General features: G+C 48.8%; 1 protein-coding gene and 1 long non-coding RNA gene across 4 annotated transcripts; one reads left to right on the forward strand and one right to left on the reverse strand.

Moving 5' to 3' along the window:
- Positions 1-454: 454 nt before the first annotated feature.
- Positions 455-25,100, reverse strand: B3GNT2 (UDP-GlcNAc:betaGal beta-1,3-N-acetylglucosaminyltransferase 2). 3 transcript variants are annotated; one of them, XM_084798392.1, is made up of 2 exons: positions 24,848-25,100; positions 455-2,979 (listed from the first exon to the last, which is right to left on the reverse strand). In XM_084798392.1, the coding sequence occupies exon 2, from the start codon at positions 2,968-2,970 to the stop codon at positions 1,777-1,779; it is 1,194 nt and encodes a 397-aa protein (XP_084654518.1). In that variant the 5' UTR covers positions 2,971-2,979; positions 24,848-25,100; the 3' UTR covers positions 455-1,776. The 3 variants fall into 3 exon arrangements, with proteins under 3 accessions (XP_084654518.1, XP_084654519.1, XP_084654520.1); XM_084798393.1 differs by lacking the exon at positions 24,848-25,100 and adding an exon at positions 10,870-10,958; XM_084798394.1 differs by lacking the exon at positions 24,848-25,100 and adding an exon at positions 6,775-6,793.
- LOC311606955 lies at positions 24,389-27,080 on the forward strand. Its single transcript, XR_014782474.1, has 2 exons — positions 24,389-24,523; positions 25,508-27,080. It is a non-coding gene; the product is annotated as an uncharacterized lncRNA (long non-coding RNA).
- The last annotated feature ends 297 nt before the right edge of the window (positions 27,081-27,377 follow it).

Raw genomic sequence — 27,377 nt, forward strand, 5'->3', positions numbered from 1 at the left:
TCAGCGGACAGGTTGAGAAAGAAAGCGCGAGCACCGCGTGGGAATGCCTGGGTCCTTCTTAGAGACACTCAGGACACGAGGGCCTCGGATGTTTACAGCTGAAGTGCACGCCTCTAATCCCATCACTCTGGAGGCAGAGGGAGGAGGAAGTGGATGAGCTCCGGGCTAGCCTGGTCAACTCCAGGACAGCCAGGACTCTATAGAGACCCCCTCAAAAACAAACAGACAAAAGCGTGTCGGCCGGGACTGGACAGCTGCCAGGAAGACACAAACAGCGCGGGTCTATGTCTCAAGTAGGAAGCACTTTTGATGCAGTGATGGCCAGCCCGCAGAGACAGACTGGTAGTTAATTAACATAATGGTTACTGCAATGGTTTCTGGGAAAGACTGCCTAGCAAGGATGTAAGAAAAGACAGGAAACAAGACCAGAAAGATGATTACTTATTACACATGGTGATTAAAAAATACAGTCACTTTATTTCCACTTTTTCCCCCAGTCCCCAGTAGCACAGATGAGAACCATCTAAAACACAAAAATATTTCCAGAGAGCGTGGTACAGGACAGAGGCCATGAGTAGTAATTTGGCAGAACTTCATCCGTCCTAGCAGTTCACACACACCCCCATCCAGATTTTAAAATTAAAAAATAACAGTTAACTTTATTTAACGTATATTACAGCTGAACATTTAAAACATCATGCTGGGGGGGTGGGCTGGATCTGGGAGGAGGTGAACGTAATCAAAACACATTGTATGAAATTCTCAAAGAGCTAATTTAAAAAATGAGGAAAAAAAATAAAATAAAATCTCATGCTCTAGTTAAATATTTCACCAACAACACTGTATACAAATAAAATATTACACAAAATATTTTTTTAAGAAAATGTTTTGGTCTTTGATCTGAACAATAAATAAAAACACAGGCACTTCTACACAGAGACGGGGAAGCGTCAACTACCCAGAGGAACGTTATCTAAGCAACACGTGACAATATGGCAAGAACAGGATCCAGGAGTTCGAAACCGACAAGCCGCTTACGAAAATGCCTGCAAAGTCTATCTTCTCGTTTTAAGTTCAAAAGCCGCAAGTGATTCCCTGGCTGAATATCCACAAGCCATCCCGCTCATGGTTTCAAAATACTAAAATTAGGTTAACTACCATGATGCCACCCGGGAAGCCAAACACAAGGAAGAGAAAATCCAGATGGGATGAACTGTGCGTGCTGCATGGCTTTCCTTGTGTAAAGTAACGGGTCCTAGTAACAAGGCCAATACTGTTGGGGTGACAAGGGAGGTCTGACGTCAGTCCACTTTCTAGACAGCTTCTAAAAACCCATCAGAATCTTATGAAAATAAATATAATTCCATCTCGCAAAAAAGCCAGGTCATGTCCTACAAAAAAATCTTAAAAAGCCAATAGGTTTATAAACACCTGGTGTATGGGGGGGGCCATCATTGTAATGGGTACAGGAGTAGACCGAGTACAAAGAGGGGGGGGAAAAAAAAAGACCTTCAAGGTCACATGATTTTGGAGGAGCAGGAAAACAAATTGGAAACTGAGGACCGGCAGCCAGAGGAAGGACGGAAGGACAGAACCAGCCATCCTGCCACAGTGGTCTATGTTCAGCTATCCCTCCGCGCAAGCTGTGGGGCTGAGGGCTTGGAGGCCCCGGGGCGACCTACTCAGGAAGGCTGAGGGCCTTTTCACCTACCGTGAAAGCGCGACGTGGGAACTAGCCGGGCCAGGCCCTCTGTGAAATGTAGCGCACTATAGATTTCAGCATTTTAAATTAGGGCTTTGCAACTGAGACCAGATATCAATCATCTCCTGAGGTTTCCTGCTATGCACTAACATTAGGTCTACATATGAACAAATATTCTTTTTATTCTTCTCTTCGATATCGAATGTCCTGAAGCCTTTGTGTTTCTCTGGAACAAGGCCCAGTTTCTGAAGGCACATGCCAGTATAAACATCATCGATGGGGTAGAGGTGGACCCGGTCGGTCACGCCGTACAGCCGCAGGGCCAGGGGGCCGGAATACAGGAACCCCCCGCCCCCCGCATACGGCGGGTAGACCCCCGTGTAGAAGACTTCCGGGATGTAGTACTTGAGTTTCTTATCCCGATGGGGCCCGGCGTTGTGGATCACATCACCTATAAACAGATCTTTGGCTTTGCTCTTGGATAAGCTGTTCAAGTAATTCAGGATGTGATGGGTGTTCACAAACACATCGTCGTCGCCCTTGAAGACGAACTCCGCATCGGGACAGGAAGTGCTCACCCACCTGAGGAAGAGCACTTCCTTCAGAGACAGGTTGAAGAACGTGTCCCTGTAGTTCCACATGAGGATGTCCCGGTGCTTCTCGCTCTCAAACTTGAGCATGTCTGAAAGGTCAGGGTGGTTGTCCTCGGGGGGTGTCTTGCCCAACAGGAAGACTCTCACCACGGTCTGGTTCCCCACGTTGGTTTCTCTGCCCCAAGACTCCCGAATCGCTTGCCTCCTGGCGAAGTGAGGGATGAGGGATTTAATCGCCAGCAGCAGGAAGGGCTTCTTCGCGCATTTCTTCGGCTGATCTATAAGCAGCGAGTAGTTCCGGCATCTCAAATACAAGAGGAAGTCTTTAAATCTGTCCGGCAGACTATTAAAATCGGCCACGGCTGTCATGACCGCAGAGTCCGGTTCGCAGTAGTTGAGATGGCTCGCGTTGGGAGCGGCGTCCAGGTCGCCCGTCTGGTTGGCCAGCCTGTTGAGGATGGGGTTGTACCACCTGTTCAGCTTCCCCTGCTCCCTGTTCCAGTAGGCCCGCGGCGGGCTGGAGAGCTTCCAGAACTTCTCTTTGGGGATTATCACTCCCCCCTTGCCATTTTTTTCTTGACTACTGTTTTTGGAGACTTCCACAAGTAAATAAATGAAGACATTTACCATCATCAGGACCCCCAACAACTTTACTCTTCGACGTCCAACACTCATGTCTCATATCTGGAATGGAAGGGGGAGGAAAGCATATCAGTTAGCTATGGATTTCATTCCCACGTACACTTTAGGCCGTTTTTTATTTTTAATCTTTCCTGAGCGTGGTGAAGCATGCCTTTATTTCTAAAACTACGCGGCGAGACCCGTTCTTTATTATTTTTTTAATCTTCTTGTGAAGAATGTTTTAGAATAAGGACTACCGGCTCACCCATTCTGGCTCAAATTAAATCTCCAGTTCTCCATCTACAGAATAGTTGTACAAAATGTGGAATTTTTATATACAAAGCTTTTGAAATCGTGCCTGGCCCACTGCACTCACCATGTAAGCAATGGTTATTTTGGACACTGGGAGTGCAGAAGCAAGCATCACTAAATAAACAATCTTGTGATTGCACAACCGCTTTGCTGAAGATACATACAAATCAGTGCTGTGCAAACTACCTCGCCTATAACTCACAATGGATTTTAACCCTGTGATCCAATATGCACCCGTACATATAACATCGCTCTACATTACACATTACACTATGTACAGTGTCGTGTCGCTCTCTCTGAATTTGTCATTTCTCTAAAAATGCAGACTCAACTTTTCCTAACCTAACAATGTAAATAAAATAAAAACTAGTGGATTGTTTTAGGTTCATTAGCTTCTAGCAGAGTCCCAACGTGAAAAAGGGATCTGTCGTGCTGAGACCGCTGGAAAGCGTCCACTGTGGCCAGTTCAGGTCACAGGGACTCAAGGCCACTTTGCATCTCCGGTAACTATCTAGAAGTTTGTACTGACAACTGTCAGACACAGCGAAGTCCTCCATAACCACAGAGCCAAGACACAAGAGAGGCTAGAGACTGCTGGGCAGTTAACAGCCCTTGCTGCTCCTGAAGAGGCCCCAAGTTTAGCTCCTAGCCCCCACGTGTCAGCTCACAACCATCATAATTACAGGTCTGAGTGAGCTCAAGCCATTTTCGCACCTTCTCAGGCACTAAGCACCCACATGGTATGCATGCATGCAGATCAAGATGCACGTGTGCGTACACACACACACACACACCAAAAAATAAAAATAAAAATATAAAACAAGCCTGCCTGTACCAAGCAAACACTGCAGACTTGCTCCTCTGCCATACTTTCTTAATGCAGCACAACACAACTACTATTGCATAGTGTCTACAGCGACGGGCGCCTTGTAAGTAAAGGAGGGATATCAGCGCACACCAGCGGAAGCCTGGAGCAGTGGTGTGCACCTCTATTCCAGTACTTAGAGGGTAAGCAAGGAGCCTGGGAGTTCAAAGTCAGCCTTGGCTACCTGGTAAGTTAAAAGCCAGCCTGAGCTACAAAAGACTCTCAAACAACAAACCAACATGTACCTCTGAGGGAATGTGCTGGATTATATGCAAATGCATCATTTCAAAGGACTTGAGCATCTGTGACTTCTGGTATCAGTGGGGATCCTGGAACCCAAAACCTCCACAGACACCAAGGGGAACTCAATAAGCCACAGGGTTTTGTCTTGGGTAGTTTGTTTTTAGGAGGCAGGGTCTTGCCACACTGTTTGGGCCCCAATCCCAGAGCTCAAGGGCATGAGATCCTTGCTGAGTGTTTGGGCCTTTTCATTTTAAATCATTTTGTTTTAACCTCGCATTCCCCCTAAGCCACTGCACATCTAAGAGGGTGCTGCATGTGAGAAAGTGACATGCTTTAACTAGGCAGCCTGCCCTATCTCTGTACACATTTTCCAGATCCCAACCTGAGCCAGCAGGAAGGGACACTGCCCTGTCACAGCCTGAACACTAACTGCTCATAGCCTTCTCAGGCCAACTGCGTTGGTTAAGTAAATCTTACAAAATCTTGCCAGTATCTGATCCAGATGACAAATTAATCATTTAATTTAAAAAATTACAGGTACTTTAAAGTTTGACTGTTTTTTAGAAATAAGGTTATACGTATCTAAAACTGGCTTCAACCTTACTGTGTAACCAAATACAACCTTTAATTTCCAGTCTTGCTGTCTCCACCTCCCAAGGGCGGGGGTCACAGAGATGTGCCACCAAACCCAACTCAGTCCTTTCAAACGATACTTTTAAAAAGTAAATGGTTCCCATTCGTTTTGTAGGCATAAGGCTATTGTGTAATTTAAATTCTGAATTTCTGTCTAAATGTTGTGCAAACTCTGCTCCACAATTGTCTTTCTGTTATGTCAATAAAGCAGTTTACAGCCAAAGGGGGAAAGAATAGGGCTGGACTTCCTGCCAGGGGGCAGGGGGGCACTTAGGGAAGAATCAACAGAGAGAGGGAGAAGGTGAGGAAAGTTCAGGAGAGAGCTGGAGCCGGAGAAAAGCTACAAAGTGCAAATATGCCTGGGCTGTTTGCTGAGAGTAAGACAAAATAGCACAAAGGGTTAAGAACAGCCTGAAACTGCTCAGATTGTGCTGTGAAGCCTTGTATTAGAGTCTCAATCATTTGCGTGGTAGCCGCTGGGTTAAGAAATAAGCTAAGAGAAACAAACACAGTTATGTAAAAATTAAACTCAACATCCTTTACTCTTATTTTACATGTGTGAGTGCTTGCCTATGTGTATTCATGGTGCCCAGGGAGCTGTCATGTGGGTTACCCTACCCCCTGGCCAAGCTCACGGGATGCCATTTTAGGAGTGAAAAACTAGGTATGGGTGCTGAATATTCCCAAGAGTCCCGCGGAGCTACCCTAGAGTGGGGCTCTCTGAACGTATTCTTTTCTCAACTTGTACAGCCTCATCCCGACCCAGGTCCCTAGTGGCCTGGTTTTTGGGGGGCTGGCTCAAGAATGAAAAGGTTGGAGGCCTGGAGTCCAGTGTACACATATCTGTGGCCCAGAGCCTTCAAAGAAAGGGAAACAGGAGAGCTGAAAAAGCTCCTTTCCGGTCCCTTCAGGAAATGCCAGCCTTCCTCAGAAGACCCTAAGTCCCCAAAGGCTTGGAGGAACCCTTCCTAAGTCACCTGAGCAGAGCGATGAGAAACCCTGGACTCCCAGCTGCACTTCCCCCCCGGGGTCAGAGGTCATCTCTCACTCGTGACCTTGACACTGACTCTTGTATGAGAACTTTGCTTTGAGACCCTGACAGGAAGTGAAGCTCACAGAAGGGAATAAGGCAAAAATCCCATAAAAAAAACAAACAAACCAACAAAAAACAGTGGGGAAAGCTTCTTAAGCAGTTAAGTAATCCCCACTAAAGACATAAAGCCCTGTTTTTTTGTGGTTTCCTGCGCCCCCTCCCCGCCTTCAGGAAGTTACACTGCTTAAAAAGAATGTAAGAAATCCTTACACCAAGGCTAGAAAAGATGGCATAACCCCACACTACGAGGCCCAGAATTTTAAAGAAAACTCCTATATGCAAACACCAACTTCTTAATTTTTTTCATCTCTTCCCATAGGGACGGGCACTTTTCAGATTCCCACACAGGTTTCTCTGTGTAGTCTTGAAACTCTCCGTATAGACCAGGCTGGCCTTGAACTCTGCCTCCAAGTGCTCGGATTAAAGGTGTGCACCACCACCACCCTGCTAAGAAACAGACACTTTTCAGACTTCTACAACACTGCAGCTGACTTTAAAAAAACAAAACAACAACAACAACAACAACAACCCAAACAAAAACAAAAACAAAAAAAAATATCCTTATTTATTTTGCAACTAAAATATTTCGAAAGGCGATCCTGGGGCAAGAAAGCGATTACCAAACAATATTCGCTCTGCTTAAGCTATGTGAACACTCAAAAGATAATTACAAAACTCTAAAGCTAACGGCTTCTGGGACAGGAACACCCACCGCAAGACTGAGGAAGGTGCCTTACTGCCGCCCTTCTGCCATTCTTATCCGGTGACCACAGGGAGCCCCGAAGCTTGGCTCCCACCCACCCTAGAGCCCGTCCCCACCGCCTCCCAAGGCTCCGCCCACATCCCAACCAGGCTGGGACCCAGGTTGGTTACACCTAGCTCCAAGTGCCGTGCCGCTTTTTAGAAAGGCTCTCAAACACAGAAGTAAAGTATGACGACGGCCGTTGGCACCTGGAGCTGGCAATCCTACCCAGCTACGCTAAATGCTCTTCCCCTCGCCTGCCACGAGCACCCTGAGCACCGGAAGTGACTAGGCCCGCCCAAGATCACGCAGCTGCTGAATGGCTGAGCTGGGATTCCATGTAAGTGGGTGAAGGGTCACTGATGAAAGGACTTAAGGAGCACCGGTCTTGTTTTCAGTGGCCAATCTTCTTAGAATAACTTTCAACTATTTCACCTCATTATTAACATTAAGTATTTAATTATTTAAAAAATTAGACTTAAAACATTTTGACCCACAAAAGTTCCATAAGCTAAAAAAAAATCCGATGCAAGAGGCAGGTAGGAATAGTAACATTTATTGGATTATTCTGGTAAAATGTATCGTAGGCTGGCCATCTCTCATAAATGACAGAAGTTTCCCCAGTTCTTGGCTAAGGTTGAGTCAGGATTTGAGCAAGGGCAGACTTGCCCTGGAGATCCGGGGAGGGTTACCACATCATGAGGCCACTAGCATCGCCCTCAGCTTTCTCCGGGACCTCAGAGACCCAGCCACTGGGGCTCAGTTCCTCTGTTTCTTTCTTGACTTTGATTCTTAGTTTCTTTTTCCCACACACCACAAAACAGGGTTGTCAAAAGTCACCAGTTTTAGCCTTTTCCTGATGTACTTACTAACCAGCAGCTGTGCAATCCTGGCCTACAGCCTCCCCGCCTCACAGGAGACCTGCACACTACCACACCCAGTCAGTTTAATTGCAGCCAGGAGCAAAGAAAAGGCTCTGCAGCTACACACACACAGGCCACCCAGACCCCGTCCTTCAAGGCTGACAGGACACTGGAAGCCACTGAAGTGTGTTGCTGCTAAGAGGTCTCTTCCAGTTCTGAAAAGACTTAAGCAAGCTACTGGCCAGCAGACACTTGACAGCGACCAGGGGGACCATGAAACCTGCCCTCGCTGAGCCATGACCTTCTTTCAAGGATCTCAGCCATAGTAGGTAGATACCCAACAACAGCCAACCAGGGACAGCACTAGCAACACATCCAAGTCAAACCTGCCGGCATCAGGATGTGCTGCCCCTAGTACCAAGGTGCTATGGGGCTTGGGCCTTAAATGCCCGGCAAAGGCCTGGTCCCTGCCCCTGACACTCCCACAGAGATGCCCTAGTGGAAGGAAGCTGGGAAACTGAGGCCCAATCTATTCCTTTCTTCAACTCACTTCCTCACTGTCACTCGGTGACTAGTTCCCTCAGCTGCATGCCCCACCAGGAGGTGTTGGGCCACCACAGGCCCAAATGCAATGTGACAAAATGACCATGGACCAGAAGCATGGGACAAATAAATCTCTTCCACTTTCAAGTCCACTTAGCACACAATTTGCCACAGCAACAGAAACCTTGGCGACACACTTTAGAAGTAAAAGAAAGGTGTGACCTTTCTAATAAAATAAAGGTGACCAGACAACCCAACTCAATCTCACTAAGGCAAGGCTAGAAGCCAAGCTTACAGCTGTAAACGGGAGAGTGAGTTAGAGGCCTCTAAATGGAGCCTGGCTCACTGCTGCTCAAATCCAACCAATCTCAGAGAACAGGAGAGAAGCAAGGCCACCCCTGCTGCCCTAGCCTAACAGTAGGCACTGCATGCTCCTGTGCCCCACTGTGCTGGGAACCTGCTTTCCTAACACCTTCACCTCCCAAGCTCCCCTCTGCAGCCTGCTCCTTGCCCGCCTTTCCTAGGTCTTGTGTGTGTGTGTGTGCGCGCACACACACACACACACACACACACACACACACACACACACACACCCCTTGCAGCTAAGCGGTTCTATGAGGAGGAACAGCTTCCAGCAAAATAGCAGATGGCAGATTACCAGGGCGGGCGATCAGCGGGACCAGACGGTCTGGGCCATTCCTGGCTAGGTTCTTGCCAAGGCTGGGCAGGGGAACCCTAAGAGTCCCCTTGGCACCAGGTCAGGGAAGCGCGGCTGCCAGTGCTTTCTGTCGACCAGCCATGGAGCAACGACAGGCTGAGTCTAAGGAGCTGGGTCCCCTAGTTACTAGTTTTCCCCTCCTTGTCCAAACTTAAAAGGGAAGAGCGTTTCCAGTGAAGTCTGCCACATGTCCCCACAGGCAGAAGTACAGATCAAAGTGTCTGGCGGGCCATGTTCTGATCCTCACATACCCTCCTCTAGAGCCCATTATGGCTAATTGGCGCAAATGGAATTTATCATTGAAATAAAATTAGTCACAGGGCTAAGCTAGGATCTATCTTGTGCAGAGCATCTTGCCCAGCATTCGAGAGGCCCTGAGTTCCATCTTCAGCACCAGGAACAAAACATCAATCCACCTCTGTATGCATCCTTCAAATAAATGTATGCAGGCCATTCAGAAAAGGAGAAAAACAAACAGCAGAGGTCACCTGCCCAGGCTTTAATGAAGCTGGAGAAAATTGTACAGTCCTCAGTGGAAAGGTTATGTAATTTAAAAACGGGGCTCGTGCCAATAGGTTGTGGCGCACACCTTTAAACCCAGCACTCAGGAGGCAGATGCTGGCAGTTAGCTGAATTTGAGGTCAGCCTGGTCTACAGAATGAGTTTCAGGACAGCCAGGGCTACACTGAGAAACCTTGTCTCAAAAACAAAAATACTCCCATGCCCACCCCCCCTCCCAAAAAGGGAAAACAAAAACATAAAACCAGGGCTAACAGATAGAAACCGTCTAGACCTTCAATCAGGCCGAAAACCAGTCTGATGTCTTCCGTCGGATAATCAAAGCTAACCTACTATTTACTTGACCTCTCAAGCCCCGTTTCCTCATGTGCACATGGGACTGATACAATCTACCTGCCAGCTTACTCTCTGTCACGCATGTCATCCAACAGCCCTCCTCCATGGCTCCTGCTTCTGGCACCAAATTGTTCTTCACTGACTAATACATTTTCATCCACCCACTGAACCCTCCAAAAGGAGGACACATGGTTTATCACTTCTAACTCCTGAAACTAGCTTTGGATAGTTTCAAAATGTCTAACAGACAGTTTCTCTGGTTCTGGGCACCAGGGGAAAACCCCAGAATTATTTCTTTCTCTGCTTCTTTTCCCTCTCTCTCTCTCTCTCTCTCTGTGTGTGTGTGTGTGTGTGTGTGTGTGTGTGTGTGTGTGTCTCTATCTCTCTGTCTCTCTCTCTCCCTCTCTCTCTCTTTCCCTCTCCCTCTCTCTGTGTGTGTCTCTCTCTCTTTCCCTCTCTCTCTGTCTCTCTTTCTCTCTCTCTCTCTGTCTCTCTCTCTCTCTCTCTCTCTCTCTCTCTCTCTCTCTCTCTCTCTCTCTCCAAGCCCAAGTCACGTCCTGGGTTCCTCCCTCCATTTTGTCATTTGTTCTCGCTGTCATCTCATCTCCTTTCAGCTGAGCCCTGCACCCATACGCACCCCCAAGAACCCAAAGCTCACTACTTGCTCCAATGCCCAGCTCCCAAGCTGATGGGTCCCCTACAGGTGCCACAAGGTTAAGGCATGACTCCAGTCCCCGCCCTCCTGAGCTGGAGCTCAGGACTCCCACCTAAATAACACCAGCTCCCCTTCCTCTCCTGGTCAGGGTGGCCTACACACAGACAGACATCTGCTCCAGGCAAGGGCTCCGTTGCCATATTACACACCAAGACGCTGCCTCAGAGGCACCGTGGTTCAGCCTCCGACAAGGTCACAGAAACAGTGACTATAAAGTAGAAACTGGACCGATTCAATACATACGACCTTGTCTGAAGAAGGTACTGGAAAAGTCACTTACACATGGGCTGGTGAGTTCCACGAAGTCTGTACATTTCATAAATCTGCCTCTAGTATTATGCACTGAGGAGCAACAGGAAGCAAAGACTTACGGAGTTAGGGGATCTGGGCTTCAGAAATAGTGGTCAGTGTCAGGTTTGAGAGGAAATCTCACAGCGTTCCCCGAAGAGGCCTTTCTTCTTCCAGAGACTGCTAAGTCACTACAGGTGACCAGGCCAGCGCAGTATGGCTCTGGGCCAAGCTTTCCTGGCTATCTCACTAGACAGGCAGCCCCACAGGGCCCAGGTGTGTGCACATGCAGGCTGAGGGTTGGGTGCAGACTTGTAAGCTTCACTATGCTACCACAGTAAGAACAACCCACTGCCAGGTTCTGAGGGAAACGGTGCCCTGGCACCAGGGAAGGTGAGAGAAGCAACCCATATTCTAGAAAGAGAACCACACACTCGCCACTCACAGACAAGAGCCCAGGAAAGAAAACCTCTCCACCTTACCAGCCAACGAGAACCATCAACTAATAAACTTATAACTAACGGGCCCAGGTCCGTTTGCAGAGGTCAGACAACAGCAGGTTCATGTGCAGCAGAGAAGCAGTAAGTAACCAATGAACCAGTACTAGCTCACAGTCTCTGTACCATCAACCCAGAGGCATCGCTAACAATACCCTTCGTTCCTTGAACCTGCAGTTCGGGGGAGGCCACCGAACAAGAGTCCGGGCACAGTGAATTAGCAGAGTGGATAAATACCACAGCTTTAACTGGCAGCAGGGGGTTGTATAGCAAGGCTACTTTAGAAGCATTGGGGGGCGGGGCAGGGGGAAGGGTGGACAAGAACTGGGGTGGGAACACAAAGCACCTGGGGACAGCCGGACTCTGGAGCCACTAGGTCAGAGTGGGTAGGAGCTGGTGGCTCCATGCATAGGCTCTCCTCGTTAGACCTGCTGCTGCTGCTGCTGCTGGTTAACCTGACAGATGCTTCGGCTGGGCTGCCAGACAGATTACAGGACCATGTTTTCTTTCACACCTCTGCTTAAAAATGAAAGCTGATCGGCTGCATCACATACAACGTGAGGTAAAGAGAAAACAAAGGCCTCCAACTAGAAGGTCTATGGTGAATACAGACGCAGTTGGCTTTGGGGTTCGCTGAGGCACAGGTGGTTTAAAGTGTCCGCCCAGCTCCGCACACACCTGCCTAGAGACACAGTTCCTCTGTCTCACCAGCTGCTTACCAACAGCATGGCATGGGCTCTTCGGATGCCCCCCTAACTGGAAAAGTGACAACGAGCCACTTATCTTTTGCCATATTTCAGGAAAATGGCAAGAGGACACATACTTCTGAAGTCATTTAGCGAGGGAGGTAGTGTGGCCACACCCACCAGGGGGAGGTCACACTGACCTCGGTCACTGTACACCCAAGCACACAAGGTCACCCACTGATTTTGAACACTGTCCTTAATGTCACTAGACACGACCAGGTCTCTGTTTTTTTTTCACTTACCATCTTCTGGGGTGGGGCTGGTTTCTTTCCTAAGTTCCCTACTCTGTCCTTGGCCCATTGTTCTATCGGGATGTTCACGTGTGATTTCGTTTTCAAAGCCAGCTCCCAAATGTGAAGCAATCAGGTTGAGGACAGAGAGCTAGTCCCAGTGGAGTTGAACTTTGACCTTTGAACCCAACCCAGAGTCTGTGCTCCTGTACTGTCTACTACCGGCAACATCAAAGAGGGCAAGATTCTCTCATGAAAAGCAGCTTTTAATCACGGCATTTGTTGATATTTGAAAAGGATAAACAACTCTAAAAAAAAAAACAAAAAAAAAAAACAAAAAAAACAAAAAACAAAACCAATCCAAGGACTGAGACGTCTGTGTAAAAAAAAAAAAAAAAAATCAAGTTAAAAACAACATAACATCTAGCAAAAAGCCAACTGGGTATCAATCGCTGGACTGAGGTCAGGTAACAGGCATCACTCATGTCATGGTGGAATCCCCGTTGGTGTTTTATGACTCATGAGTTACTGTTGGTTAGTTACTTATTCACACTAAAGAATGAAAGATTGGCAAAGGCCTAAGCTAGCCCAGCCACGAACATGTTCCTGCAAACCTTCTGCAGAACGTTCAGCCTCCAGCTCCCTCCAGCAGCAGAGCCAGACATGAGGGAACCCGTGTGGCCACAACCCAGTCTCCCCTGCCCTGAGAGCAACCGGCCCGTGACAAAAGGCAACGAGAAACAGGACCGGGCACAACTGCATTCACTTGGTTTTCCAATAACACACAGAAGCGGGCATTCCCGCAGGTTCACAGCCCAGCTGCAAAGAGAAACGAATTTCTAGTCCAGGAAATCATACAGACTTCCTTACAGACCTTTATAGATTATCATCTCATTTATATAAGAGGACCAAAGTCCTGAGAGACAAAAGCCTCAGGGTGCTGACATCACCCACAGGAAGGACCAACACATCACTGTCAACCTGCAGTGAGATGAAGTCTTTTTCCAGTCTACAAGTTTTAGCTCATTAACAAAACTCTCAAAGATCCCTTGTCTTGAACCTCTCTCTCTCTCTCTCTCTCTCTCTCTCTCTCTCTCTCTCTCTCTCTCTCTCTCTCTCTCTCTCTCACACACACACACACACACACACACACACACAACTTTCAGATGGCTTTTTATTACTTCTTCCTCTGGCATCTCCTGCACATTTATCTGACTTATCACTCTGTGATAACAAGTCTGAATAGACACCAGGACTCTTATCTCTTGTCAGTCTGCACTCCACAGACAACAAATGTGAGGACGAGGACAAGAAACACATCAGGCTCTAGAGGTGGGGCGGGGCTGGAGCAGGGGGCGGGGCAGGGGGCGGGGCAGGGGGCGTAGCGTGGGGGAGGAGGCAATGGTAGGGCATAAAAGGAAAACTTTTCTGTTGTCACTCAGATTGGGTCGGAAACCAGGGTGGCCTTGAATTCCCTACACCTGGGGAATGACCTTGGGCTCCTTGTCCTCGGGGTTGCACCTCTCAGGTGTGCTGAGGTAACCAGCAGATACAGCCACCCTCTCACAGCTTTACGGGGAAGCGCACTCTTTCTGACCAAGTCTCTGACACAGCCTGAGCCAATCATCCTTGGATAGTTTCACACGGGCCACAATTTCCCTCCTAGTCCTTGGCTGGCTACTTGCCAGTCCCCCGTCACACTTCTCCAGTAAGGTCTAATGCCTTTTCCCCTTAACGCTTCACTTACTATTACTAGGACCACGTTACCCAGAGCCACCCTCAAAACAGTAGAGGTACCTGAAAACACCTCTCAGGACCCAGTCACAATTAAATTGGTCTATAAACAAACACAGGCCAGAGAGACGGGGGGGAATTAAAAATTAATTTTAAAATCGCACAAGCATAGATTACAGTACTGGACTAGAAACAGAATTCCATTATATAAAGTGAGTAATTGCTTCTGGCAATCAACAGCACACTGGTCTTGGCTTGGTAATCTTGGTAGCTGGTAACTGGGGGTTGGCAATCCCATTTCCATAGATTCATCCACTAAAAAGCAAGTAAAAGCAGCCAGGGTCAAAAGTGTAAGTAAACTGTTAGACCAGCTCCTAGGGGCAAATGTGCAGGCATGCACTTTTAAATAAATCTTCTAGACATTTTCCAAATCAGGGACAGAGAGGTGGCTCAGTGGTTATGAACACCCGCCGTTCTTCCAAGAACCCAGGTTCAGTTCCCAGCACCTACACAGAGAGGCTCGAACCACCTGTAACTCCGGCTCCAGGGAATCCAAAGCCTTCTGGCCTCAATGGGCACACGCATGGACGGACACACACACACACACACACACACACACACAGAGAGAGATTAAGTAAAAAATAAAAATAAAACTTTCAATTACGTAAGGCTAGACATGATGTCACACTCCTGCATGTCCGTCCATCACTTGGGGAGTTGGAAGGACAAGTGAAGACATGTGAGTCACCCAGTGAGACTCTGCCTCAGAACAACAAACAAACAACACAAATTTAACGTGTCCTCAGCAGATCCTCTACGGGCAAACTATCTTCCTCAATCCTGCCGAATTATATTTGGTAATTCCTGTGCTCTGTGAAATATAGTTTGAGAACATCTCCATAACTTTTCTACAAATACAAAGGCTTATTGCCTTCCCTTCCAAAATAAAAGCCATAACCTCTAAGTCAGAGGGCACTGTGAGCACACTGTAAGTTGGGACTGCACTGAGCACGTTAATAATTATCCTATTTTTTAAAAATATTTATTTATTTATTATTTATACAGTATTCTGCCAGCATGTAGGCCTGCAGGCCAGACGTGGGAACCAGATCTCACTATAGATGGTTGTGAGCCACCATGTGGTTGCTGGGAAATCGAACTCAGGACCTTTGGAAGAGCAGTCACTGCTCTTGACCACTGAGCCATCTCTCCAGTCCCATAATTATCCTCTTTTGTAACGTCAGTAAACATTTAAACTTAAACCAATGACATCCGTTGTGTATATGTTAAGTAACCTAATAAATTGCTTTGGGAAGTCTCAACTTCTCCGCTGTTAGGACGAAGGCTTGTAGTGACACATTTTCCCAAAAGAGAACGTGTCCTTGGTTACTGTGAAGAAGACACCAAGGGAAACAAGAGACCACAGTCTGAGACTCCAGGGCTCCTGCACTTACTGCGTCACGGTCTTTTAGAGGACAGCAACCGGACTCTTCTAAAACCATGTGCAAGAACTGCGGGTGTGGCTCGGCTTGATCGGAGCCTGTCTGGGCTGCCAGAAGCCCTGGATTTGATCCTCGGCAACACACACCCCAGCTGTCCGTGGTGCACACCTATGATCCCAGTAGGAACAGAAAGTGCATGGAAACCACAGCAGAGCCTGGGGATGCAGCGGAGAGGCAGAGCACTGGGCTAGCATGCCCCAGACCTTGGGTTTCATTCTTAGCCAGGCAAAACAAACAAACAAACAAACAAACAAACAGTGATGGTGGAACGCATTACTTGGTATATTATATATTAACTTTAGTCCTTGTTTGCTCTAAGTAGGGAAATTTAAACTAGTTGCACACTTGAGTCCTCAGGCGCTGTCAGAGTGATCCTCCTAGCCTGCAGTATACCAAGGGCCCACAGAACACATTAGCCAGGAGAACCATTACAATGCCTCCCTCCTCACTGTAGGGAGAAGCTGGCCCCTAAGATCTGAAACTTGGCTGAGGTTCCCCTGTGAGAAGCGGGAGGCATCAGGTACTAGATATCTAAATGCTGTCTGCCCTTTGCCCCTAGGTCGGAGCAGTATGGAGTAGCAGGGCTAAGGGGAGCTGACCCCCTAGCCACCCAGAAGTGTCGCTCTGAAAACCCTCGACAGAAGGCTCTCCTTTCCCAGTGTCACCCATCCTCTCTCCGAGGCCAGAGAGAGACAGGCTGTACACTCCACCTCAAGAGCCCCGAAAGATGGGTGCTCCCCCAGCACCCCTCCAGTAAGAGCCAGGCAGCTCTCTTCCCATGCATGCTGCAACCTCTGCAGCGCCCCCTTTTCTCTATGGTAAGGAACCTCCTAGTAACATACGACCCTGCACTGTGGGTCCCTTGGGCCCCATCTGTGATTTCTCCCCAACCTCTTGGATGCTGCCTCGATTTCCAACTCCTCGCTGAGAGGGATCTGCCACAGTCTCAGCTAAGTTGTTTAAATATTAAAATAAAGCATATAGATTTAAAACATAACCCTAAAAATAGTTGCCATTTTGGCCTTTCATCTCAATGTCCTGTTTAAAGGCGGGGTGGAGAAACCACTCAGTCATTCAACCAAGTCTAATGGCTCCATATTTAAAGAGGAGAGACTAAGTAGTGATGGATCTGCCTGCTTGGCAGGAAGAATTAGCGTTCATTCACTCTACTGGCACAGCATGCAACCGACAGGAAACCCAGCGTCTTTTAACAGGTGATTCCTAACACCTGGGTCCTCAATCCCAGCGCGGACTATAGGAACCACAGGGTTGCAGGGCTGCAGCCATCCATCCTCCACGGCTGGCCTGGCGCAGTTTACCTGCCTTACCCTACTCAGGGACACTTGCCTCTCTTTTCTGCTTAGGGCCTACTGCAGACAGGATACCAGCAGGGTGGGGCAAGGTCAGCAGGATTGCTCGAGGCTTCCCAAAACTAGATTTGAAATGTTCCATTATAAAGAGATGTTTGTTTTGTTCTGTTTTTTAAATAGAAGATCCAGTAGAACCTTGAGAACAAAAACTCAAAAGAAAACATTCAGTTAAAAATAGTACTCATGGGAGGTATTTTAAGTTCATTTGAAGAGAATTAATTCCTTATGTGGCAAGGAATAGTAAAATGGTGGCCTCTCATTTAAAACTACCAAGGCGAACAAGGCACAACTGGTGCCCATCAGGGAGCAACTCCAGGAGGCCAGGGTTCTCTAAGATGGTCAGTACCCAGCTTGTCCCACAGAGCCTGGTGCACCAACACAGTGCAGGAGCTACAGAAGTAGCTGTGATGGTGTTTCCGTAACTTGTGTTATTTTTATTGTTGAATCATTATTTTCTGTTCTTTTCTTTTTATCTTTAGTTGACTTCCCCACTGCAGAGCTCAAGGATTCAGAGGGTGGCATCTGTTTCTAAACGCGCTTTGATCCTTTTTAGTGTTAAGGCAAATAATTCAAATAATTTGATTTTTAAATATCATGGGCCTTGCTTGACAGACCTGTATATGCTCATAGGGTATCAAGTCTCTCAAAGGACAACTCTTAAAAGCCTGAACTTGAACTGTTAAGTGTGGAGTTAGTTCATGGCTCATAGGATCTTGCTAGAACGTGAGAACCTTCACAGCACAGACTTGGAACATTCACTTCACCCACCTGTGTGTGAATGTGGCTCCGGGGCATCTAAAGACAGGGTCTCACTATATATCCTTGGCTAGTCTGGAAAAAGTAGACCAGGCTGGGCTTCAAACTCAAGAGATCCACCAGCCTCTGCTTCCCAGCGCTGGGATTCAAATTGTGCTTACCTGACAGCCCTAAAACTGTATAGAAATTCAAGTTTGTGCAGAGGGGTAGGAACCACAGCCTTTAACCATTTCCCATGGTTACCAAGATGCTTCTCATCAGCCCCAGAGTCAAAACCACCTTCAATAAATCTCCACTGGGCTGGTCATGCGGCCTGGCCCAAGGCCACTGTCCCAGACTCCCACTCTTATAACAGCAGACACTGCTCCCCGAGGGTCTGGGCCAAACAGCAACCCCAATCTCTGCACTGTCTGTCTGGTGGTCACAGGCATGCTCTCCCGCCATGCTCCTAGCCCTGCTCGGCCCTTCCCAGTACATCTGCTGACTTACAGGCCCAACACTCTTGTCAAGGCCTCAGCCCCACTCTCCCCTAATACCTCCTCTTTCTCCTGACTTTGGCAGCCTTGGATGCTGGCCAGGGGCCTCAATATGGGGACAAATGGTAGTCCCCTTGCCCCTGGGCAGGCACTCTGGTCCCTGGGACCCTCCTAGACACCACTCCAAACTCTACTCAATCACATCTGCCTGGGCTTGGTTCACCTTCCTGCACATCTTCCTGAGGGTCTCCAGAGGCAACCCCCTACCACCCCACAATGAGTCAGGTTTTTTTTTCACCTCTCATCTCTGTCAAACCAGATGTACACTTTAACACTGGACCACCTCACACCCCACCCCCAAGACCAATGAGGTCAAATCAACAAATGACAACATGCAGTTCCTAAAACGGACAGAGGCTGTTAAACATGGTAAGCAGAGGGGAACGAAGCGAGAAGGGCAGAACTAACACCACTGGGAGGTGGGCGGGGAGGGGGAAGGGTGGGTACACAAGAGCTGAAGGCCAGGATAGTAATGGGAGGGGAGAAAGGAACAAGGTAAATGGTCCTAGCAGGAGGCACCTGAGCTTCCAGTAATATTGCAACAGAGACAGAAGTCAGAACAGAGAAGCGACCTCCGGCCGTTTCCGTTTTTAACAGCCCCCTCTAGCTTGTGAGGACGAACACACGTGCAGGATGGATAGCAGGAAGCAGACTGTCTATGGGGACACACATGATACCGGGCCTCTGAGCCACCTCTCTGCCTCAAGCTCATCTTCTTCAACAAGGGCAAGAGCATTCGGTGCCTCTCCACTCCCTCCACTGTCTCTGCACGGTCACTAAGGTTGTGCCACCTTCCCCTGTTCCCCAAAGCTGAGGTGTGGCGAGGGTGGTGTCCCCGGACCTTGGCTGCTGGAGCCTCTTACTGCACCCTCCAAAGCCCTCAGCCCTCGGGCTGCTTTCCCTGCTCTTGAAGTGCCTTTTGTTTATCCCGCGTAGTGACGTCTCAAGGACGCTTTCCCTCAGGAAGCCTTTCTTGTCTGCTCCCAATGTAGCCTTAAGGAAGCACCGCTGACCAGCCCTCTCCAGACCCAAAGGGGGCAGAGAGGACCCACACCATAACAATCTACCCGCAAACACAATGGTCTCCAGCAACCATCCCCTCTCAAGCACTGCCAGGAACAACATGGCAACTTCTCTGAGCAGAAGTCAGTCACAGGAGAGGCCACAGCGTCTCAGAGGGTCTCAAGCCTCTCAAAGACTTGATGTATCTGTCAGGCGCCCTCTAAGACAGACCCACAGGTGCCAATGGCGCCTAATCCATCAATACACTTTTCCTGGTCGTTCTAGAAGAGCTGAAAAGCAGAGATGAGCTCCTAGAAGGGGTACAAATGAAGTTGGCGACAGAAAGTTGTCCTTAACTTGCAGTGCTACCAAAGGCAACTTCCTTTAAGATATCTTGAATAAATGTAAGTAAAAAAAAGATCCTTTTAGGGGAAAAAAGTATGATCTAAGTCGCATTTAAAGACTGAGAAGTGCCCATTAACACGCAAGGGAATCATGTGAGCTGGTGCCCTGAGAGTGGTTTAAAGGGTCAGAAGGAAGCACCCAACTAAAACTGGCAATATGCTCTCGCTTTTGAAATAACTCGCTCACCACCCACAAAGGGGTAAGTGCTGTCTGAGCACTCGGGCGCTTAGTCAGGGCTCCTCAGGAGCTCCCACCACCTCACCTTCTACAAGCTAGCTCACGCGGAGCAGGTGCCAACAGTGAGGCGTCTAATGTAGCTCCTCAGTGATAAATCAATGAAAGACAAGAGGTCAGCTTTAAGCTGGGCGTGGTGGCCCACCACGCCTTTAATCCCAGCACTCGGGAGGCAGAGGCAGGCGGATTGCTGTGAGTTCGAGGCCAGCCTGGTCTACAAAGTGAGTCCAGGACAGCCAAGGATACACAGAGAAACCCTGTCTGGAACCCCCCGCCCCCCCCCAAAAAAACCCCACAAAGAGGTCAACTTTAAGAATGCATCTTATTTAAACTAAATGCCACTGAGGATCTGCCCGACCTACATGTTGAGTTCCAGGACATCCAGGGTAGAGACGGTATTTGAGACCCTGTCTCAAAACAAGACTAAATTAGCTTTGATGATGACATCGCTTAAACTGTGAATATGTAATTCCTTCAGCTATCACGTTCCTGGGTACAGTGTCACTGGTTTATTAAATTTGCTTGAATGAGATTATGCATGTGAGCGGCCGCTACGGCACAGAAGTCGAGATCAGAAGACAGCCTGTGTGAGATGTTTCTCTCCCTCCACCATGCTCATGAGGTCCAGGCACTGAACTCAGATGGCAGGCTTGATGGCAGGCACCCCCAAACCCACTGAGGTACTTCGCCTGCCCAGGTACCTTAGCTGTGTCACTTTTAATTTTCCTAGCATCTCATGCTGAGAAGAAACGGAGGTTCAGGGAGGCCAAGCAACTTGCCCATGATCACAGAGCTGGTGGCAAAACAGGATTTCAAACCCCACTGCTTATGAAACACTACAAATGCTGTGGCTGACTGCAATTAACTGGAGGCCAGGTAAGCTCGATCTACAACACAGCGCTGTGGATGACGTCTCCGATGACCTCACCCTTCAGCGGGAGCACCTTCTAAAAGGAGCACAGTAACCTTATGAAGAAGCTACAGTTCCTATTTCTTACCATAAACATAAACCTTCACACTATGTCTCATTAACAAAAACAAAACCTCAGCTAACTGACTACAACTTCATGTTCCTAACTATCAAACTACCTTATCCCAGCTCAGAGAGCCTTGCTATACTCTTAGAACCGATGACTTTGAATAATAAGGTTAAAAAAAAAAAAAAAAAAAAAGGAAAGAATGCCTACTAAAGCAATATGCATCCTAATCTCATCAGAGTGAAGAATCTAAGTACACCCAGTTGAAAATATCACAGAATGTGACAAGTATCACTTTTACTTATTTATTTTTGGTTTGATTGTTTGTTTGTTGAGACAGAGTTTTCCCTGGCTGTAGACCGGGCTGGCCTCGAAACTCAGAGATCCGCCTGCCTCTGCCTCCCCTAGTGCTGGGATTAAAGGCGTGTACCACCACACTAGTTGCAGTGTCAACTTCTTGACTACTGAAAATTTCCCCACAGAATTAAAGTAACTAAATAAATAAACTCTGCTGGAAAGACTATCTAAAAAGACACAGGAAATACTTTGTAATAATTTCCTACATTTATATAAGGAAATGTGGGCACCTAACCTTTCATAAATGTTAAAGTATGCATTATAATTTAATCAGATAAAAATGCTGGCTCTCAGAAAGTTTGGGTTTTGTTACAATAATTAAGCTATGCCAAGTAAACAAAGCTGGCAACAAAAGTGAAAACCTCACAGTAGGGGCAACATTTCCGGTAGTACCCGCACCAGGAACAAACCCTCTAATGAAACAGTAAAGGCTTCCTGCTTCACATCCAGGCTGTGTTCCGACTGGCAAAGCGGCTCTGCCAGCAAGTGATGATGAAACCATTACATCAATCCTCAAAAAACCTCGCCCCACACATGCACACACCTCTTATCCAAACAGTAATTGCCTCTCCAGAGAGGAATATATTCATCACGCCATTTGACTATATTCAGCAACTGCCCACTCCAGAAGGGAGAAAGAGACAGCTGGATGGAGCTACATCTGGGGTAGGGCAGACTAGGCTGGGCTGGGCTGGGCGGGGCTTATGTGCTGTCTCTTTTACTGGACGGTTTCCGTTAAGTAGTTAGGAAATACTTATTGCTTTCAAAAGAAGTAAGCCTCACTTAATTCCTGCTTTAATCCATACACACCAAAAAAAAAAAAAAAAAAAAAAAAAAAGCCACACAACTGACCACAGTGATTTTTTGACCCCAAAGCAGTTGCATAAGACCAAAAGACCTCTACGATAATTTCTGAGTTTTGGTAGTTTATGTACCATTATTTGCGTATTATAATAGGTTGTATTACTACTAAATACTGACCTGCTTATAAAACTCACATTTATGAATTGTACTTAGTAAGTTTTGAAGAATGAACAGACGTGTCCAATAAGGCTGTTTTAAAAATCCCCAAAGAGTCAAATATTATGCTCATTAAACTGGCTAGAATGAATTAACAGCAACCACCCAGTGTGTCAAGATAGGTCAGGCAGAGACCCTAAATTATGAGTTATTTTCTCTTTGTTTTTGAGATAAGGTCTCTGTATGTAGTCCTGGCTGTCCTAGAACTCAGAAATCTGCTTACCTTCCTCCCAAGTGCTGAGATTAGAGGTGTGGGCCCCATGCCTGGCCCTACATTGTGGTTTAAAAACAGGACAGTAGCCAAGTGCAGTTTCTTTCTCTTAATCCCTCATCGTCTGAAAAAAAGCCCCACGCATTCTAACATAGATTATCCCAGCTTTTAAACCAACCAGCGGAATTTTAAGGTGAGCAATGGTTGTTGGATCTTGTTTCCTAATATAAGCCTTAAAAAACATGCACACACATTTGGGCAAACAGTAGACTGGAACCTCAACAGTAAAATACCCGTCCCTCCTTTGCCTTTTTAGGATAACTGTAGTATGTTAGAATTAGGGAAATCTAAATGATTTTTTTTGAGGGGGGGGTATTCCAGGACAAGGTTTCTCTGTAGCCCAAGCTGGTCTTTTGACCTCGGTGATCCGCCAACCCTCAGCCTTCTGAATGCTGGGATTACAGGCATGCACCACAAGTCCAGCTTTGAATGATTTTTTTTTTAAACAAGTATATCTTCAAAACCATAAGCCATCTCGATGCCCAGGCCTTCAAAAGCAACGGGTTTAGGGAAAAGCAATTGATAAGCAAATTTTGCTTGTTTTTCCCAAAGACTACCTCTCCCTTAGGTCTTAAAAATCTGCTCTGTGGGTGACTTTAGGCTAGACAGATCTCAATGGTCCCAACTGATGGGTGGTTTTTGGCCAGGGAAAGCTGAGGCCAGCAGGAACTTCGTTGTGATCTCTTGGTTAAGCATCTTATTTGTCCTCAAAAAACAAAAACAAAAACAAAAACAAAAAAAGGGGTCTTACAAACCAAGTACCCCGTTTCCCGAAACTAAATAGGGGAAACAAAGCTCATAGAAAAAAAAAAACTAACATCATTTAACAGCACGTGGTAGAAACAAGACTAATGAAGAGACTCTTACATTTATTCTGCATTTCTTTATACTTGCCATCGACACAAAAACACTAAGTTAAGAGCTACAGGCTGAGTCCCGAGGGGAAAAGCAGTATTCCATCCGCGCTGAGAAAGGAGTTCGGAGCAGATCTGCTGATAAACACATCCGTCGGCTCTGGAAAGGGTGGAAATTACTCAGGCGAGTTCTACAGGGCTCCAGCACACCTCTTTGGTCTTAAAAACCTAACCAAGAATAAAGCTCTCGGACTGGGCGTAAAAACTTCCCGGTTCCACCAGGTTTCATAATCTCTATTCAAAAGAAACCGAAGTCGGCCTAGGACAGGGGATAAGTGATCTGCCTGCCCCCGCCCCCGCCCCCAGTGCGCATTCTGAACCCCCTTGAAGCACACTCTGGGCTGGGCCGCGGCCCCGCCTCTCTTGTTCCACCCCAGGGCCAGTGGCCTCCCCATTAACCATCCCATCACCTTCCGAGGCACATAGGCTAATAGAATCTGTTGTCACAAAATGCCCATCTTCACACACTGGCTTCGAAACCTGAAAAGCACGGCTTGCATCGGGGAGGGTTACAGCAAAACCGGTTTAATCGTTCCCAGCAGTCTACCAAGTTGGGGGTGTTGAGGTGACCAGCGCAGGCTGGGAAGCAAAGACCAGCCACCCTGTATTTGAGGCAGGAGCGAGCCTGCAAGCCAGCCCAGGTTACAAAACATGTACATAACTTTTCAAGATGACCTCGCACGTCGTGACACTAGGGAGGAGCCTCCCCTGGGCTTCCTTTCCACGCAAGACCCGGGAGCTCAGAGGACCCTCGGCGAGTGCTAGGTGTTACGCCCTCAGAAGGGTTCCCGCCCCGCAGGTGCGCCCACCTGCTAATCGCAGGGCCAGCACCCCAAGCTCTGTCCTGAGTCTGGTTAATCATTCAACGCGGGCGGCGTGGAATATTTTTTTAGAGGTCAAAGCGAAAGGCTTTCCCGAAGTTTCACAGAAACCAATCTTTGGGGACCCGGAGGTAACAGTGCCAGCGGTTGGCCGGGGGTGTGTGTTCGGGGGGGGGGGGGGCGGGATGGAAATCGGCGACCAGCTGCTCACAAACACCTGATCTGCCCCTGCGGCACGGGAGACCGGCGCAGTGCGCGGGCGGGCGGGGCAACACACCGTGCGCGAGGCTCCCCCGCCGCCCAGGCCCGCGTGTGCGGGGTGCAGTGCGGCCCAGGGTGCCGCTGCTCCCTCCTTGTGGGTGCAGGTAAAGAGGCCGGGAAGGAGGTGGAGGCCCGGAGACTGGGGAGATGAGGAGGCTGAGAAGGAGGGGGGAAGGACCCGGAGGAGAGGGAAGCCCAGCAGGAGGAGAGGAGGCCGGCGAGGAGATCCCGGAGGTGCAGAGGCCAGGGAAGTGATGTGCGGAGGCCAGAGAAGTGAGGGTGAGAAGACGGGGAAACCGGGGCGTCAGAGGGACCAGAAGGAGCAGAGGCGCAGACACCACTGGAGCCACAGAGGAGCAGCGGGAGCTCAGGGCGCCCGCGGCGACCGGGCGGGGACCCAGGGCCGGTACCCACACACCCGGCCCTACCTTGTTCAGGGGCAGCTCCAGCTCGGTGGGGCGGGGCGGGAGATCGCGGCCGCATCCACGTCCCAGCCGCGCCTGCGGCTCAGCCCCGCGACCGCCGCCGCTCTCGCTCCATGCGCAACGCGAGGACGGGCGGCCCGGCGAGGTCTGGGCGGCTCCGGCTAGCCTTCAGCTCCAGCACTTGTTGCCGCCGCGGCCGCTGCGCCTCACTCCCGGCCGCGGTTCCCTGCACCGCCGCCGCCCGCCGCGTCCCTCCGGCCCCGCCCCCGCTCGACGGGCCAATCAGATGCCGCCCCACCGAGCGCGTCACCGCCGGGACGGCTGCGCTCCCGCCCGGTGGCCCAAGTTTGGGAAAGGCTGAACTTGTACCCACCCTCCAGTCGGCGCCCTGGCCCCGCCGGAATCGCGTCCCAGGACCCTCCCAGGCTCTCCGCCCCTCACTGCACCTAGAAAACCCAAGGCTACTCTAGGGAGACCGGTCTCCAAAGGCGTACTCCACCTCCCACCCCGAGGAAGTAGCCTCCCCCAGAAAAACAGCAACTACCGAGTCCCCATCCCTGATGAGACCCAGAGTCTAGTCCAAACTCAGCTACGGGGGCCCCTCAGTGCCATCTACGCGGCGCTTGATGAGAATTTTGATTGTGATGAGTCTTTTCCGGCCAGGGCCGGCGTGTGGTTGGTGAAAGAGCTCCATCGTGGGAGGTGCGAAGAGGGAAACCTGGACCTAAGTGGGCCTGACCTTTAGTCTCTACGCACCCAACACCTGAAGCCATCCAGGTGCTCAAGGCGTGAGAGTGCTTGTTTGGCCCCTTCGGATCTTTGGGTTGCGAAGCCACCAAAGATAGGGGTTTCCACGTGGTTCCACTCGCGTCTCAGGAAGCCAGGAATGCAAAATGAAGGGCGCTCTGGGTGCGGAATCCGCAACTTCAGGAGCTAGGCGCAGCTAGCCGACATCCCCCCACACTCGCGCGCGCGCCCCTAACCCAGCGTCTCCGCATGCTCCCCTGAGCGCTGAATACCTAGGTGAGGCTTAGGGAAAAGCCGGCGAGACCGGACAGAGGAGTTGCTCGAGTTTGCAAGGCTGGGTGGGCCGTCCTGGCCGGCACGCCCTGAACACCGCACTCTGCCCCCTCCTCTCCTCCCCGCCCCCCCCCCCCGGGGGGCGTAGAGGAAGCTACCTCTGCTAGCCAGCCTTATCGCTGAGGCCTTTGATCGACCCTCTGGAGTGAATCACTCTGAGAAATGAACACTCCACACCTGTTTGCTTTTTTTTTTTTTCTCCTTCCAGAAGGCTATCAGATGGAGTTAGCCAAAAGGGAAGCCATTGAATTTCGAGCTCTGGACCACGGAGCGCTTACTCTTTAGCAGTTGAAAAAAGTAAGTGCAAGTTGGTTTTGGATGAACGGGACACGTGGGTGCGGCCATCCAGAAGGATTCTGAGTCGTTGACTCTGGGAATGTTCGTGTTAAGATTGCAATCTCCAGAGCGCTCTGTTTTTATGTTTGTCACATGATTCTCCGAAGAGTGCAACGTGAAATCCAGACAACTAGCTGGATTTGACTCTATTCACACAAACTGTTAACTGCTGTCAACCTGGGCAAGAAAGGAAAAGAAATGGTATACTTTTCTTGACTCTAACGGGTTCCCCCCCCCCACGATTATATTTATAATTCGGAAAGCTTATGAAACATGTTAAAAGAAGCAAATTAGAAGTATGTATATTTAATTAACTGCAGGTTACTGTTTTGATACGTAAATGTTTATGAGGAGACAAAACTGGATTCTCCCCTGCCCCTCAGATGGACATTTTGTTAATCTGTTTCCCCTTAAATGGCTCTTGGTAGCCACCGACATGCTTTCAAGGATTGCTAGCCAAGAAGTTTTGAGTAAAGTCAGCTGGCAAGCAGCAGGGAAATAAAGCGTGAGTCTTCCACGGCTGCCAAAAGCTGCCCAGGCCCTGACCGTTGAAAAAAAAAAGGGAAACACTCTCTCCGTGGTTCCATTGAGTGCAGCTGGAACTGCGCCAGCCAGCTTCCCCCGTGACTTTGGGGAAGTAACTGAAAGCTGGATTCCACACCCAGTTAGCTGTTGTGCTTATCTCTTAGGTTATGGGGGGTGTGGGGAGGGACAACATACATTCAACAAATCTGTTTTCCAACCTAGGCGCGGAGCGCAAGGCAGAGCAGAAAGCGTGACAGACACTTCACCTCCCTGAATATTAAATATACTAAAACGATTTCGTTACAATCATGATTTTCTGGGGGGGGGGGGGCATCCAAGAAAAGTGTCTTAGTTTTTCTATTGCTATGATAAGAAAGGGTTGATTTTGGTATCAAGGGAACCAACGGGAGGTAGGAGCTGACACAGCGACAATGGTGGAACTCTGCTTACTGGGTCAACAACCTGCTTTGGTTGGTTGGTTGGTTTGGGTTGGGTTGGGTTCTTTGAGACACGGTTTCTCTGTGTAGCCCTAGCTGTCCTAGTCTGGCTTTGTAGACCAGGCTGGCCTCTGCCTCCTCAAATGCTGGGATTA

This window comes from Acomys minous (genome assembly GCF_964271855.1).
Source record: "Acomys minous genome assembly, chromosome: 10".
Taxonomy (NCBI): domain Eukaryota; kingdom Metazoa; phylum Chordata; class Mammalia; order Rodentia; family Muridae; genus Acomys; species Acomys minous.

Excerpts from the sequence above, each read along its gene's own strand:
- B3GNT2 (XM_084798392.1), bottom strand. The coding sequence starts at position 2,970 with ATGAGTGTTGGACGTCGAAGAGTAAAGTTGTTGGGGGTCCTGATGATG.